The sequence below is a fragment of the Myotis davidii genome, unplaced genomic scaffold (genome assembly GCF_000327345.1).
Source record: "Myotis davidii unplaced genomic scaffold, ASM32734v1 scaffold982, whole genome shotgun sequence".
NCBI lineage: Eukaryota > Metazoa > Chordata > Mammalia > Chiroptera > Vespertilionidae > Myotis > Myotis davidii.
Window position 1 is genome coordinate 143,613 of NW_006293848.1, and position 17,401 is coordinate 161,013.

General features: G+C 41.2%; 1 protein-coding gene across 1 annotated transcript; it reads right to left on the bottom strand.

Moving 5' to 3' along the window:
* Positions 1–2,872: 2,872 nt before the first annotated feature.
* On the bottom strand, positions 2,873–17,173 carry LOC102770582 (KRR1 small subunit processome component homolog). The gene is given in 9 exon segments (XM_006767770.2): positions 2,873–3,199; positions 6,274–6,487; positions 6,749–6,919; positions 9,044–9,100; positions 10,133–10,216; positions 10,312–10,437; positions 10,664–10,798; positions 12,334–12,506; positions 17,027–17,173. Coding segments are annotated over 9 exon segments (1,188 nt in total). The 5' UTR covers positions 17,112–17,173; the 3' UTR covers positions 2,873–3,056.
* Between the last annotated feature and the right edge of the window lie 228 nt (positions 17,174–17,401).

Here is a 17,401-nt window from a genome sequence, read left to right on the forward strand (position 1 = left end):
GATGTCTGATTGCCAGCTTAGGCCCAATCCCCCAGGGAGCAGGCCTAAGCCAGCAGGTGGTCATCCCCTGAGGAGTCCCAGACTGCGAGAGGGCACAGGCTGGGCTGAGGGCCCCCCCCATTCCCACCCCCCTGTGCACAAATTTTTGTGCACTATGCCTCTAGTCCTATATAATAAAAAGGTAATATGCAAATAGACCAAATGGCAGAACAACCGAACAACCAAAGTGTAATATGCTAATGATATGCTAAGGCTGCTCAACTGCTTGCTATGACGTGCACTGATCACCAGGAGGCAGATGCTCCGACTGGTAGGTTAGGTTGCTGCTGGGGTCTGGCCAATCGGGACTCAGCAAGAGGGGCCAGACATGCCCTGAAGTCCTCCCGTGGTCCCTCCCTGGCCCGATTGTACACTGGTGGGGTCCTTCAGCCTGGCCTGTGCCCTCTCACAATCCGGGACCCCTCAGATGATGTCAGAGAGCCTGTTTCAGCCCCATTCCGCAAGCCAATCCCCTTGGGAGGGCGCTAGATGCAGAGCTCATGGATGGTGAGTGCTTGTGTGGCAGCATGAGCCTCTCCTGATTGGGACTGATTGGGTGCAAGCCCGCGGCAGGCACAGTGGGGCCGGGATAAGCAAGAGTGGCAGGTAGGAGCTGCAGACGGTGTTGGACTGTGGATTTGGGCCCTATCCCTGCAGGCCACCCTAATCAATAAAAAATATATTTAAAAAAAAAATAAAGGCCATATATGACAAGCAAAAAAAAAAAAAAATATAGATGATAGGCCTCTTCACAGGTTTGGTGAAACAATTTAAAGAAAAACAAAAACAAAATATATGTATATATTTAGAATATGGACCTGGCATACAGTAGCACTCAATAAATATTTTCTACCATCCCCAAATTTGTCCTCCCAAATCTTGAGTTTACTCTTGGTGCTTTGGTAGGGTTTTTAATTGTTGCCATTGGTTAGTGTCTGTCTTTCCCACTAGACTCTAAATTCCAAGCAAGTAGAAATTATGCCTATTTAATTCACCTTTTAGCCAAGGTGCCTATTCTGGCTGACAAATAAACACTAATAGAGTGCATGTTTCCTAGAAACCAAAACCAAAATAATAAAATAATAATAATAATAATAATAATAATAAACCCTTCCTTTTAGTAACAATACAATGATAACAACAAGAAACTTGCTGGAGTTTTAGCTTTTGATATTGATCCAACTTCAAATGGTCTCTAATCTTATGGAATAAAGTTCAGAAAACTGAGGCTTGCAGTCTAATAATAGAAAACCCTGGGCTCTTAAGAGAGATAAAGGGAAAATACATGCTAACTTACATGGGGCGTAAAGGTTAAAAGGAAAGATTTTATTTAACAGATTCTATTTATGAACAAATTCTGGCAAATACTGGAGGAAAAAATTCCTTTGTGGTCTTCTAGATACTGTTGGTAGGCTCAATAAATACTGATGGGGGCCATTTCAGGACAGTTTTGCAAAATATGCTTGGCATACTGGATGGTACACACGATGATTTTACCTAGTACATGGATACACTTGTTTCAATATTCAAGTTGAATATTTAAAAAATATATACGCAGAAAATATAAATAGCACATCATATTCTTTTTATAAAAAATTGATTTTGGAGAGTAAGGGAAAGGGAAAGATAAACATTGATGTAAGAAAGAAACATCGATTGGTTGCTTCCTGCATGCACCTCAACTGGGGACCAAACCTACAACCTAAGTATGTCCCTGACCTGGAATCAAACCTGAGACCTTTCAGTGCATGGGACGATGCTCAACCAACCGAGCCACAGCGGCCAGGGTACATCTCACATCCTTAATTTCGCAGATATAATTGTCAAGAAAAGTTAAGAAGCTCAGCCGGTGCGGCTCAGTGGTTGAGTGTTGACTTATGAACAAGGAAGTCACGGTTCGACTCCCTGTCAGGGCACACATGCCTGGGTTGCAGGCTCTATCCCTATAGGGGGCATGCAGGAGGCATGATTCTCTCTCATCATTGCTGTTTCTATCTCCCTCTCCCTCTCCCTTCTTCTCTGAAATCAATAAAAATATATTTAAAAAACAACAACTGTGTTTTGTGTACCACAACTGTAACCTATTTTTGCCCAACCCTGTATATAAAAACTAACCAATGGTGTCAAGATATTCGATTTGATGAATAACTACAATAGCCAAATTCCCAAAATCTATATAAACAACCTAAAGAATTACTCTTAAAATCATACTAGACCAAAACTGCCTGGAACAGATTAGGTGCAATGTATATTAAGACATATATACAACTCTCTAGTATAAAATTTTTCAAAAAAAACATGGATAATATAATCTATACATAGAAAAGCCTAGTCCACCTGACCAGTAGCTATGATGTTCACTGACCACCAGGGGGCAGATGCTCAATGCAGGAGCTGCCGCTGGTAGTCAGTGCACTCCCACAGCAGGAGCGCTGCTCAGCTGACTGACGGGCACCAGATGGTGAGCTCACGCGAGCCTCTCCCACGGACACTCCCCCTGACCACCCCCCCACCCCACCCCCGATCCAGACCGGGTCCAGGATTGGGACTGACTGGGTGCGAGCCTGTGGCCACTTCTCCATCATGGGCACGCCAGTATCGCCCTAGGATGGGTGCGTGGAGACCACAGTGGAGCAGCAGCGAGCCTACTGAACAGCAGGGCTGGGATGAGCAGGAGTGATGTGGCTCCCGACCTGGGTTTGGGCTCCTCCCCAGCTGCCTGCCACTTCGTGCACTACTACATCCCTTGGGGGATATTGGACTGCTGGTTTCAGCCTGATCCCTGCAGGCCAGGCTGAGGGACCCCACGAGTACATGAATCCATGCACCGGGCCTCTAGTAATTATATTTATAAAGAATAGCCATATATATAAACATTGTTATAAAGAACAAACAAACTCAGAAAAAAGTAATCAGAGTATTACTTCCTACACATAAGGCAACTAATGCCCCAGTACCTCAAAGTCCTTTATAAAAGGAGATAGCTTAATAAGTTCTAGGTTCAGGGTTTTTTTGTATTACTTTTTTTTCTTCTTTTTCTTTTCATCTACTTCCATTTTAAGCTTAACTTCTTCAGCTGTGAGAGCTCCCAGTTTCTTATTCTTTGCTTTCTTAACCTTTTCCTTGATGGCAGCCACGTCAATTTTAGTTTCAGTAGAAGCTAGACAAATAAAAACACAATATGTGTAATTCTTTAGATTTTACCAAATAAAATATAAAGAATATGTATTTAGTACAATAATTTCAGAATATTTTTATAATTGGAAGGTCATGTTATAAAATATAAAACATCTGCCATATGCCTAAAGGAAAATTAGAAATTTCTTTAAGAGAGAAAAAAACAACAACTTTAAAAACACATTAGTGAAAATATATGTGAAAATGGCATTACAGTTTAGCTATGTGAACCAATTACTGGATTCAACTATATTAAAACTACATTCCTCGCCACCCTCAACCCCTTCAATCATACTTCAAGTTAGATTATTTTTACTTATATTCTTTCCCACATTTTGGAACTTTACAGCACTTATTAATATGCCAATTTTCCATCTTACTTGTTAAAATAATTTAGAATTCTATTTCATGAAGAATATTATATGTCATCCTTCCAACTTCCATAATTTTAATTAATTAATCATGAAGTTATAAGTCAAAATCATCTCTAACACCATATAAAAACTTAAAAGCTTTCCCAATGTTAGTTCAATGAATGACTAGTATTATTTTGTTGGTGTCCTTTGGCTGAAGATAATGAAAAATCCATGGTAACAATATAGGAATCAAACGTAAGCTACAGATCACATGAGAGAAGGAAATCACAACCTCTGCTGAGCTGTTTTTGAAAGGCGTGATAGCAGAGCTCAGGGATCTCGAGGCTTTACTCTTATTTGTACAGAAGAGTCACTCTCTGGTTTTTATCTTTCAAACAAAAGGTCCTTCCCAAGCACATCCAGAGCCAGGAGAGGACTGTCAGCCTGGGTACTTACACGGGGAATAGCTGCTACTAAAGTACAATTACCCCAGTCGTTTCCTGTCCCTGGGATTAGTGATTAATGACATGCTAAGTGAATTAACAGCAGATATGGTTATTTCCTTACTTAACACTGACATTTAGGTAAATTCACTTAGAGCTAAATACAGTCTTACCTTTATTGCTTCCATTTTCTGTCGCTTCTTTTGACTTGCCTTCAGAAAGTATTCACCACTAGCCAATTCTTTATCAATCTGTTGAAATCAGTACTTAAAATTACTTCAGAAATAATGTAGATGAAAGTCATTTTCTAAGGAAGAAATGTCACGAGGTAAAGACAGAGGCTCAAAAATCTATGATTAATTCATAAAGGGAATGACAAAAAAGAAGGAAACGTACTCTAAGTTGAAGGAAATATGTCCATAAAAGCATAGAGGTAGGAAAGCAGGTAATGTGTTCAAGGAATACACAAGAGACTGCTTCAAGGAGGGTGAAAGGTCAATAATTCAGAAAAGTGTAATAGGAAACTGGAAAAATAGTTTGAGGAAAGTTGAAGAAATTTGAATGTCAGGTGAAGAAGGTGGGACATGATTTAGAAATGATTCAAGTTTCTGAAAAGAGTGAAGAGACCAAAGCAGGATTTTTTTTTTAATGTAAGCTATTTTTCCCTCTCAATCCTCACTAGATGACATGCATATAGAGAGGAAAGTAATGGGGGGAGGGAGAGAGAGAGAGAGAGAGAAATGCTCCCCAACTGGAAATCAAACCCACAACTCAGGTATGGGCCCTGAATGAATCAAACCGGCAACCTTTCGGTGCAGAGGACGACACTCAACCAACTCAATCACTCAGGCCGGGCCCGAGCAGCATTTTTTAAAGTACAGAAGAATAGAGAAGAGATAAAAACCTGGAATAAAGGGTAGTGGCATGCAAAATAAAAAGCAAGATTGTCAGAATTTGGTGACTAAAACACTAAGTAGAGAAAGCTACGGCTCATTCATTCACTATATAGTCGACATTGATAATTTATCTACCTTGCATGTACATAGCATTATTATATATAAGGCAATGTTCCAAATTCTTTACAGATGAAAGCGCTTTACAACTACTAATTCATTTAATCCTCGTTAACAATTCTTTGAGATAGGTGTTATCATTATCTCCATTTAAATAAATTTTTAGCAAATAAGTGGCAGAATAAATCAATTGAGACTGTTGAATCACTGTTTATAGGTATAGGGGAGAAAGACAATTACTAACTATAGGACAGGGCTATAAGAAGTACAGCAGCTGGCCCGGCTAGCGTGGCCCAGTGGTTGAGTATTGACCTATGAATCAAGAGGTCATTGTTCGATTCCTGGTTAGGGCACATGCCCGGGTTGTGGGCTCAATTCCCAGTACATCATTGATATTTCTATCCCTCTCTCCCTCTCCCTTTGTCTCTGAAATAAATAAAAATATATTTTAAAAAGTTAAAAGAAAGAAGTACAGCAGGTGTTATGGAACATGGTTTAGTATCTGGATCACTCTACTTCCCCCCAACTATCAGTTTCTTTCTGGCTTCCCTTTCTTCCTTTCCCCGAGGAAACCTCATGATCCAGCACTTCCACTGTTTTTCACCATGATGACCATCATTCCTTCCCTCTGACCTTTCATCAAACCTTCCCTGAAAAACTTCAAACACAAGGCTGTGGAGGAAGACAGTACCCAGAAAGGGATGGGTTTACATGCTGAGCCTAAAGAACTAGCAGAGAGGGAAGAGTTTCCAAGGGAGGGAATAATGAAGCAAGAACCCTCAAGAGATAGATGAAAAAAGAAGTAAAAGAGTAGGTAAAGAAAGAATTGATACACATGGGAAAATGTAGGTGAGAAAAAAGGAAGTTGAAAGAGTTCTTGCCTGATGGTCTAAAATATTTCAGTAAAATAAAATTAAATGACAGCTGCTAGGAGTGGGACATGATTGTACAGAAGAGTCACTCTCTGGTTTATATCTTTCAAACAAAAGGTCCTTCCCAAGCACATCCAGAGCCAGGAGAGGACTGTCAGCCTGGGTACTTACACGGGGAATAGCTGTTACCAAAGTACAATTACCCCAGTCGTTTCCTGTCCCTGGGATTAGTGATTAATGACATGCTAAGTGAATTAACAGCAGATATGGTTATTTCCTTACTTAACACTCACATTTAGGTAAATTCACTTAGGGTTTACTCTTCAGATAACAGACTTTTACATCACACCAAGAATTGGAAAACAAGCTTTACCTTCCTTAGGTTTCAAAACTGGCTTTTCTTTAGGTGGAATGAAAGCTTTGTTTCTTTCCTCTTGTCTCTTACTGAGAGCTTCTGCTTGTTTAGCCTATTTTTAGCCTAGACAATTAAGAGGATTCACAGAACTACAAGACAATACTGAGCACCTATCTGAGGTTGGAAACATACATTTAGAATGGATATAGTCCGAAGTTATGACTTCTTCCACCTATGTGTAGTAGCCACATTATGAAAAAGAAGTTATTTTAGGACTGGTCCAAGTTTAAGAGTTTTGCTGGGCAGGTGTGATAGAAGGAAAAAGGAAAAAGGAACATGAAAGAAAACAATGGGCAAAATGGGAAAGGACATTTCGGAAAGGAAACCAGAAGACAGCTGACAAAATTCCACCTAAAATACCCTCAATAAAGTTTCTTACAAAATTGATAACAGTTTCTCCATCATATAATGAAATTCAACATTTAATACTTACCTGACTTTCTGGTTGTGGTGGTGGGAATGGTGTATACTCTTTCTTAACAGTTTTTTTCTTTGGTTCCTTGCGTTTATTCACATTTTTGTGCTTGAACTGTGGCAAAAATCTTTCCCAACTTTGTGATCTTAATTCAGAATCTTTTGCCAACTCTCGTTTAATCATTAAGGTCTTTAGTCATGCAATATACAAACAAGGCAAAATGTTAATTTCAGATGTCATACATTTGTCAAATTAAGACATCATAAATATTGTTCTTATACATAGATCTTAGTCTCTTAGGTAGGATTAGACTAATTCCATAAAGAAAAGAATATGTAATCTTGATTTTTAACCAAGCATAAGAAAATTAGATGAAGAAATTTCAAAATTATTGAAATAAATTGAGATGAAAGAGACTAATCCAGCTTTTCAACCATTATTTCTTTAAAACTTAAAACTCAACTTAATAGCAGGGAGAATCCTTAATAATGTTCCCTGAAAGCAGGAAGCTTTCAGTAGCACCTGAAATATCACAGGGGGAAAAAGCTAACCTTTTCATGATCGGACAAAACCAATATTCTCACATTTCTTCCACTCCATTTGAATTTTATAGACATTGAAACACAGGAAGATGCAAACCAGGCATTAGATGCATGACTAGCTCTCTTTATCTTTAATGTCCCAATGTAACTGAAAACTGTTCTTTCATGCCAATCTAACAAGAGACTTTTAAACTTACCTTCACCAAATTTAACTGGACTACTCAACAAATACTCATCATAAATAAAATAGCTCATTATAGCATGGTTACATTTCCAAGAACAGTCATGAACTTTGTGCACACAGTGATATAACATCTCTCTCAAAAGGCTAACATACAAAACAGATAAAGCAGAGCTATTTTGGGTAGGCTAAATAATTTGAGTATTAAGTCCTCTCCTCCCCAAAAGTTTTAATGCAATCTAAAATATCTGAGGCTTTATTTAATAGAAAAAGGCAGAATTCTGAAAGAAAACATCTTTAAATATAACGATGGGCTCACAACCTAAGAAAACAGGATTGATAAAATCTATCACAAATTCTGTGAAGCTTTTTTGTATTAGAACTATATAATACACTAGGGGCCCAGTGCACAAGTTCATGCACCTTGAAATGAACTGTGGGCCACGAGGCTGCTGTGGGCACAGGGGTCTTGGCCCATCCTCCGTGCCCCTGCCCGGCCCCTCCTGCCGCGGCCTCCAGTCCCTTGCCTGCCTGCAACCCTGCTCCCACCACCACTGCCGCTCCCATGCGCTGATGGCACCGGCCCCACTTGCACCGCTGACAGTGTGGAGAGACTGGAGATGGCACCAGCAGCAGGTGCAAGCGGGGCTGGTGCTGTCAGCGGGTGTGAGCAGCGGCTGCTGCCCCAATCGCCCCTCAGGAGCAGGGGGAGGTGGAGAAGCCCTTGGGCGAATGGGGCCGGCAGCTGCTGCTTGCACCCACCGATGGCACCGAGCGATCAGGACTGGCGCCAGGCGCTGACAGATATGAGCAGTGGCTCTGGCTGTGGGTACGAGCGGGGCCATTGCTGGCAGTGATTGTGAATGGGGCCGGTAGTGGGTGTGAGTGGCAGCTGCTGGCCCCGATCGCCCCTCAGGAGCAGGAGGAGGTAGAGAAGCCCTATGGGCGATTGGGGCTGGCAGCTGCTGCTCGAACCTGCTGATGGCGCCAAGAGATTGGGGTCAGCACTGTATGCCGGCAGTGGGTACAAGTGGCGGCTCCAGGGTTGGCAACAGGTGTGAGTGGGGCCAGCACCAGCAGCAAATGCGAGTGCCTGCAGGACTGTGGCACATGGGAGCAAAGAATTTTCAGTAACCAGCAGAGACTCGCCCCAAAGACAGTGACAGGGGCCTCACCTTGGTCTGGTGGCCCCTGCTCACCTGCTCCACCATCCCACTGTGGCCAATGCCTGCCATGTTCCGCACTCTGCCGCCTGCTGCCAACGCTTGCCATGTTTTGTGTGTGCCCCCTGGTGGTCAGTGCACGTCACAGCGACCGGTTGTTCTGCTATTTAGTCTATTTGCATATTAGGGTTTTATATATAGATTAGTGTCCCTGTCAATACTGGACTCTACAGAGACCCAAGCTTTTAAGGAAGTAACTTGAGAATGGGGTAGAGTTGAGTGGATTGAATTCTACCTCTAATTTACCCCAAATATCTCTATCTGTTTCGTCTATTCAACTTTTATAAAAATTTAATTTCAAGAAAGTTTTCTGTAGCTAAAAGAAGTTTGATGACCACAGTTACAGGAATATATAATTAACACTCACTTTAATATTATAAATTGGATGAATATTCTTCATGGTATCTAGGACTACTTTTCGAACCTGAAATTTGCAAAGAAAAATGCATTAGTCATTTATAAATATCTTAATGAACCAGGTAGAAAGCAATTACTATATTGCAAAATATCCTAGAAACCAGACAATGGCTGCCAAATTGAATAGTTCCTTCAGTTGCTGTTAGCGGCTGCTAGATCTTTCATAATAGTTAACCCTGGGTACAGTGGCGTTACTCAATTGTACTGTGAAAACATGACATATTGAACAAGTGTATTACTCTGTAACAGTGATTTAGGGGGGAGATGGATTCAGAGTCAGAAAATGTGGGCTCAAATAATGGGATTGCCACTTTATTTGGAAAGATACTTAATTTTCCTGTTCCAGCTTTCTCATTTGCCATGTGGAAATGAAGATACCTCAAGGGTCTGTGGTAAGAACTGAATAACGTATTTACACTTTATAGAATTACAAAGTATTCAATGTATTTAAGTTATTATTGCCCCATGAGAAAAGGGTAGATCATTTCTAAGAATGAGGTCCAAGAAAATTCTTTTAAAGGCCCTGGAAAGGAAGAAGCAAGACCTCACAGCCAGATCCAGATAACAGTATCAAAGGGAGTCAATTGGAACAGTAGCTGCTCAACAGATTTCCTCATAACAAGTTAAAATAAATGCAAACAAAAGAAATGTATCATAAAGGAAAATTTGAGTTTGACCTCGACTGTATACGTTTCTGCAAATAACATCTGTTCAATTCCCTAATATTTGAGCACATGTAACTACATCATGTTTCTCATATGTGCTATGGACTAAGAGCTTAAACACCCATTTAAAATTTGTAGTGGAAGGAAAGATGGTGTGAAGACCTAATTGAGATGTGTGTAACTGTCAAAGGTTGGTCATAATATGTTAGTGTCCAGGAGCAATGACTCTCTCAAATTCCATGAAGTACAACGTATTTACTAATTGAAAAATCAAACAAAGCACATCCTAAAACAATACAATAATCATAAAACAATATATCATAACCACATTATTTAATTTGTTCTCTGCTGAAAATTAAGATATTAAGTCTCACCTCTTTTAAGCCACTAAAAGGTCCAATGGCTGAAACCGTGTTTCCCTGAACCATAATGTAACAGTTTGTTAAGAGTTCCAATGCCTACATCAAAGAACAGTAAGTTGAAATTCAGTTGAAATACACTGAAAAACTAATGACAAAAACAGATACTCAAGTTTTCTACTGGTAAAAAGTACCTTTAATGTAGATCCTTTGGGACCAATAAGCCGTTGTCTTCTTTTTACAAATCTTTCTTTATTTCTTACTAAAGAACCTATTTTAATGATGTCGCATGCAATATCATCCTGAAGAATTCGTACTGCCTTTTGAAGACATAAAGAAAATATTCTTTACAAATACATTTTTTTTCAAAGTCTATACTGATATCTAAGCAGAATAATGAAAATTCTACAGAGGGAGGGTGGGAGGGAATAAGGGACCCAGAGAGGGAGGGAGGGAAGGAAAGAGGGAAGAACGGGTGGGTGGATACAGTGCTGTGTTATCTCTAATGGCACAAATAAAGCAGAATCTCTGTAACTGTAAATTTACCTGTTCAAATGAAACACTTCTTGCTAGTAGTTTTATTAGGTCTCTGGCCCTAATGATGATGTATGGATCAAAAGTCTTCTTTGTTGTACAAACAGTCATGCTGCCCTCGATCAGGTCCAGGGTTGCATTAACATGCTACAGAAAGGAAAGCGCAAACAAGCAGCCGCCTAAAAATGAATTCAGTTTAGATACTTACATAACCTATCCCAATCTAACCATTAATTACTATGAATTAATCTCTCTCTAAAATTCTATCAACTCTCTCCTTGAAGAAGCTGGGTAGTTAATATAAAGAATGCTTGATTACTTTCATACTTCAAAGAATATAGAAACTCAGGCAATTGAAACCATTTATACTTACTGGGGTTTAGAATACTTTGTACTTACTGGAATAAAGATAATCTCTAGTTTAAAAAATATGTATCAATCCAAATGAGGCCATACTTATACTCACATGCTATTTTCTAACATATGAGCATATTTTGAAGAATATGTAAACATAGCGAGTGAAGAACTATTCAACATAAGGCTGGGTCTGTATAAGTTTATGAGAGAGAAAGAGAGAGAGAGAGAGAAACCAATCTCAGATGTAGACAGCTATGAAACATTGCTTGCAGTTTGCCGAGTCACTCTCATACTCAATGGGCACAAATGAGTCCAGAGCAGTCCCTCAGTTTGAGAAATATATTTCATGTCACAACCTAGTACACATACATATCCTATACAATAAAAGCCTAATATGCTAAGTGTCTGGTCGACTGATCAACCAATCAAAGTGTAATATGCTAATGATATGCTAAGGTTGCTCAACTGCTCGCTATGATGTGCACTGACCACCAAGGGGCAGACACTCCAACTGGTATGTTAGCTTGCTGCTGGGGTCCAGCCAATCAGGACTGAGCAAGATGGGCCAGATACGCTCTGGAGCCCTCCCACAATCCCTCCCTGGCTGGCCAACCTCCTGTGTCCCTCAGCCTGGCCTGCACCTCTTGCAATTTGGGACCCCTCGGGGGATGTTGGAGAGCTGGTTTCAGCCCGATCCCGCAGGCCAGGCTGAGGGACCCTACTGGTGCACGAATTCGTGCACTGGGCCTCTAGTATACACATAAAATGAATCAAAAGCTTCATAAAATCATCCTTACCACATGTGACACATTCATATTTTAAAGACTCCTTATATCCGATAAATTGACTTCTGGATCCACTAATGGATTTCAACCCACATTTGAAAAACAAAAACAAATATACCACTCGAGGGGCATGGTAGCAGCAACAAATAGGAAAAAGATGGCACATCCACATCTTTTATTTAAAATGAAAATTAAGCAATTAGACAGAAACATGCCCGGCTCAAACTGTGCAGGTTTGTGACAACCACCACAGTACAGAATAGGCATTCTGAAAATTGGGAGTTCACAGATGAGTTTCAGACAGTCCATCAAATATCTACAATTTTAAAGGAATGTGTATTTTTCAGTAATCTATTATTCAAAAAATTAAAAACACATGTATTACAATAAAACTTATGTAGGCTGTTTAAAATACCAAAGGAACCAAATTAGTCAATTATGCTGGCACCTTAAAAAAATCCACCAGCACACATACATTTACTTAAAAATCAAGGTGTAAGCAGGAGCAAAATCTCAAAGAAATATATAAAATATGCATACATGTTCATTCAAGGCTTTTTGAACCAACGGCCAGCACTCTTTCAAGTAAGCTTCTCTATATTTTGGGAACAAAGTTGCAAAACTGCTTTCCTCCAGGAGTCCTCTGGGATTGTCCTCTTTGGAAAAAGCTGGTTCCTTCCAACCATCAGGAACAGTGAGGAGTTCTGATTCATCTAGAGGAAAAAAACAAAACAAAACACACATCAGATTTTAGCCCACTTTTGGACGTTTATATGCATAGTAGGGTCCCTAGGTGTGGCTGGCAATCGGAGCCGATGGGGGCCTTCCTTTGTTCCATGCCGTCCCCTGGTGGTCAGCGCACATCATAGTGAGCGATCGAACTCCCAAGGGGACACTTTGCATTTTAGCCTTTTATATATATATAGATAAGCAACCTTTCAAATTTTATGGAAGTGAAGCCTAAGTATGTGTATATATGTATATACTATATTTGCATATGTGTGTATGTACATAGAATTTTTAAAAGTTGATACTCTGATGTACACTTTCAGTTAATAATCACTGGTATAGGGTTTCCAAAGAGTTTTCATGAGCCTTATTTCTGTATACCCTTCATGATAACCATGACAGGTAGGAAGAATCAGTATAATTTTTCCCATTTCATAAAAGACACTCAGACCAAAAAGATGAGTGACTTGCTTAAGGGGACATAAAGGTCTCCTTTCATCAAAACAAAATTCCTCTGAAGGGCCATAAATTATCTCCCATAGCATTTATTTAAAACTCTTGGTCCTGGATTTCAGGAACTTCTTAAATCCAACAGCTATAACTTACATTAGTACTATTCAAAGGTATGATACATAGGCCTGCAGCAGGCGCATAAGCTGCAAGTGTGTTAGAAATGTAATTCTTGCCCTAGCCGGTTTGGATCGGTGGATAGAGCGTTGGCCTGTGGACTGAAGGGTCCCAGGTTCGATTCCGGCCAAGGGAACATATTTGGGTTGTGGGCTCGATCCCCAGTGGGGGGCGTGCAAGAGGCAGCCAATCACTGATTCTCTCTCATCATTGATGTTTCTATCTCTCCCTCTTCCTTCCTCTCTGAAATCAATAAAAATATATTAAAAAAAAAGAAAGAAATGTAATTCTTGGCCTCCACCCCAGACCTATTGAATCTGAAGCTCTGGGCTGAGGCATAAGAATCTTTGTTTTAATAATCTTATCAGGAGATTCTTCTGCAGAAGCAGGTCTTGATAATTCATGTTATCCACCCCAGTGAGGTACACCTGCTTTCTGCTTCTTATACTTTGCTGTTTCTGGATGAAATCACAGAGAATTAGCTAATCTTCATATATCGTTCACTTCCCAATATCCTTAATAAAAGCTTGAAATGAACAATTGTCATTATTTAAAATGCACATCTGACCAAGTCCTTCCCAATTTAAACACTTCAATGGCTATGAATTTAAAAAATGGCAAAAAAAAATACATAGAAGTTTCACAACAGAGGAAGTAAATAAAAATGCCTTAAAACATGCGAAAAGATGTGCAACCTCATTAGTAATAAGAAAAGTTCAAAAGAAAAACCAATTGATACCATTTCATACTTACAAGATGACAGAAATTCATAATTCAGATAATACCAAGTGTTAGTTACTGTGGATATAGAGCTAAGAGAACTCTCATCCCCTGCTAGAAGTATAAACTAGGACAAACCCTTTGGGAAAGAATTAGCATTGTTACAGGATTCCAGGGCAGGAGGAATGGGGAAACTGAGACAGAAAGTCTCAGTTTTACAAAACCAAATAGTATGGGCAATTTGCAGCCAGCTTTTTTTTTTTTATAATATATTTTATTGATTGTTTACAGAGAGGAAGGGAGAGGGATAGAGAGCCAGAAACATCGATGAGAGAGAAACATCGATCAGCTGCCTCCTGCACACCTGCTACTGGGGATGTGCCCGCAACCAAGGTACATGCCCTTGACCGGAATCGAACCTGGGACCATTGAGTCCGCAGGCTGATGCTCTATCCACTGAGCCAAACCGGTTAGGGCTGCAGCCAGCTTTTAAATAAAAGCCATTATCTTCTCCAGCCAAGGACACTTGAAAGCAAATGGTTAAAAACCTCCCTAATGGGAATGCAGAAAGGGAGGGGGGAAAGGGACAGGAAAAGGGGGCAATGTTACTCCCTAGGCAGAAAAGCCAGCAGTCTCTAGGTTATAAAATTACCAGGGGCTTCTCATGAATTCTGGGAAGGCCACAACAAAGTAAAAAGGGACCTTGAGAATTAATCTGTACCAATAGGTTCAGCAAAGAAATTTTGAGCCCTAGCCGGTTTGGCTCAGTGGATAGAGCATCGGCCTGCAGACTGCAGGCTACCAGGCCCCATTCAGGTCAAGGGCACATATCTCAGTTACAGGCTCAATCCCCAGCCCTGGTCAGGGTGCACGTGGGAGGCAATCAATTGATGGGTCTCTCTCTACCTCTCTTCCACTCTAAATATCAATGGGAAAATATCCTTGGGTGAGAATTAAAAAAAAGAAGAAGAAAGGCGTCTTTAGCAACTACAAGTTGAAACTAGTACCAAATGACTGACTAGAAGAACCTATACAGTGTGGAAAAAAAGAAGAAATTTTGAAACCTATAGACGAGAGGGTATATCAGCCTGAGACCCCCACCCAATTTGCTTTTCAGATTAGCTGCCCGTCTGCACTTCTTAAGCCAGATGTATAGGTTTGCTTGCTTTGCTTCTTTATCAAAGGTGCATGTTTTAATAAGTTGGCTTTTCACAACGCAGTCAAGGTCCCTCGTACACATTCATTTATAAGATAAGACAAGGATGGAGGCTGTTCCCAGTGGGAGCTGTCCGGGACACCTCTCTGGTGCTGGTGAGATGTGCCTCTAACAGCACCACCTGCACAGACTCTACACTTCAAGGATTCCAATCCCGTGTCCACAACCTAGAGAAACTCTTGGACATGTAAAGCTAGAGATGTGTACAAACATGTCTATAGCAGCACTGTTCATAACAGCACACGATGGGAACAATGCAAATGTCTATCAATGGGAGAATGAAAATATAAATTATTATTTTAAAAAATATTTTCTTATTGATTTCAGAGAGGAAGGGAGAGGGAGAGAGAGATAGAAACATCAATCTATTGATAAGAGAGGCTCACTGATAGGCTGCCTCCTGCAAAGCTCCCTATTGAGGATTGAGCCTGCAATCCAGGCATGTGCCCTGGACTGGAATCGAACCAGGGAGCCTTCAGTCTATCCACTGAGCAAAACCAGCTAGGGCGAAATATAAATGAGCGTATATTCATACAAGTAAACATCATAGCAGGAGGAAAACATACAGCTTCAAGTATTGTCCTGATTAAATAACAAAAACAAAGTTAAGCCTAAGATGCAGGACACAGAACCATGCCCACAGTCCTTTCCCAGTCACATAAAATTAAAATGTAGGCAACAGTACACCGCTTTGAGCATAGTTGGTCAAGACTATGAAGAAAAAGCACAGAATGATCAACACGATTTAGAAAAGTTACTTCATGTCTCAAAGAAAAAGAGTGTGTTCTGAGAGGAGCTTGCAGGGGGCTTTTCGGATTTCACAATGTTTTATTTTGCTCAACGGTCTGAGCGCTCCTTTCTCACGTGTTGGCTTTAAGCTGTACATGTACCATACTCCACTATGTACACTCATAATAAAACAAAACAAAACACTGTTTATACCTTTCTAATGCCTTCAGAATGAGAGTTCAAGGTTTGTTTTTGTTTTGTTTTTTTCTGTCCCCACCCGCTCCGCGGTTTACAGGTGCGGCCCCGCCCCGCCCCAACCTTCCACCTGTGCACCTCCCGCCCGGGCCCACGGCTACTGCGAGTTCAAGGTTTTTAACACTTCCCGTAAGAATGGTTTCTGAGGTCCTGGGCTATTTCTCTAGCCTCTCTTCCTGGCATTCATACTGACGAAAATGGATAAAACCAGAATATAACAAGACGGCAATTTAAAAGCAGGGCAGTCTAAAGGGGGAGGAGCCGTGTCGTCTAATATTTTAGCAATTTGATAATAATAGATGCAAAATTTCTTGAGGAGCTCACACACTAGCATTCAGGACACGCCAGACATCTCCTCATCACTCTGTCTTCACCCCTTATTACCAGCGTCCACTCAAGTAAATAATAACCTCCTCCTCCTACCGCATCCCTCATCTGTCAGCGACTTCCGCCCAGCGCTGCAAGTCAAGGGCTCTGCGACGCCCACCAAAGTGTCTGAATGCTGATCACTTTACGGAAAACGAAGTCCGCAGCACCTGCGTTCTGGGAGCCTTTAGCAAAAGCGATTAGTTAGGAACACGTGACCGACACCATATCCGCCAGACGGTTCCGCACGCCCGGTCAATACCCCTAAAAAGCAGCTCTTTTTTTTTTTTCCACAGAGAGGAAGGGAGAGAGACAGAGAGCTAGAAACATCGATGAGAGAGAAACATCGACCAGCCGCCTCCCGCACACCCCCCACCGGGGATGCGCCCGCAACTCTGGCACATGCCCCTGACCGGAATCATACCTGGGACCTTTCAGTCCGCAGGCCGACGCTCTATCCACTGAGCAAAACCGGCCTCGGCTAAAAAGCAGCTCTTATGGGCACTCAACTTCAGAGAACAGATTCGAGGCGGCGTCACACGATCGCAACTGAACCTCCACACCCGGGCTTCGGTGCTCACACCACCTTACCTCGGTTCTCCTGCTTCTGCTTCTGGTTACGAAATTCACTCTTCCCAGCTGCCGGGGCTAGCCCGTTCGCTTGGGAGGTCGCCATGTTCGAAACGCTCCCGTTACTTCCGGAAATGGAACGGTTCTTTAATCCTTCCGGCTAAGGTCCCTGTACTCAAAAAGAGTTCCGCAGAACCCAGACGAGGAGATCTGCGCAGTCTCTGTGCGTGTCTACGCTAGAACCCGCGGATTTGTGTCAACTACAGCGCTTTCACGTAGCTCCGGACTTCTTCCCAGGATGCAGTGCAACCACGGAGTTTGACTGCATGCTGGGAATTGTAGTTTAGCTCTGTAGGCAAGTTGGAGACGGTCTTGTCTGTAATTTTCCCATGGCTT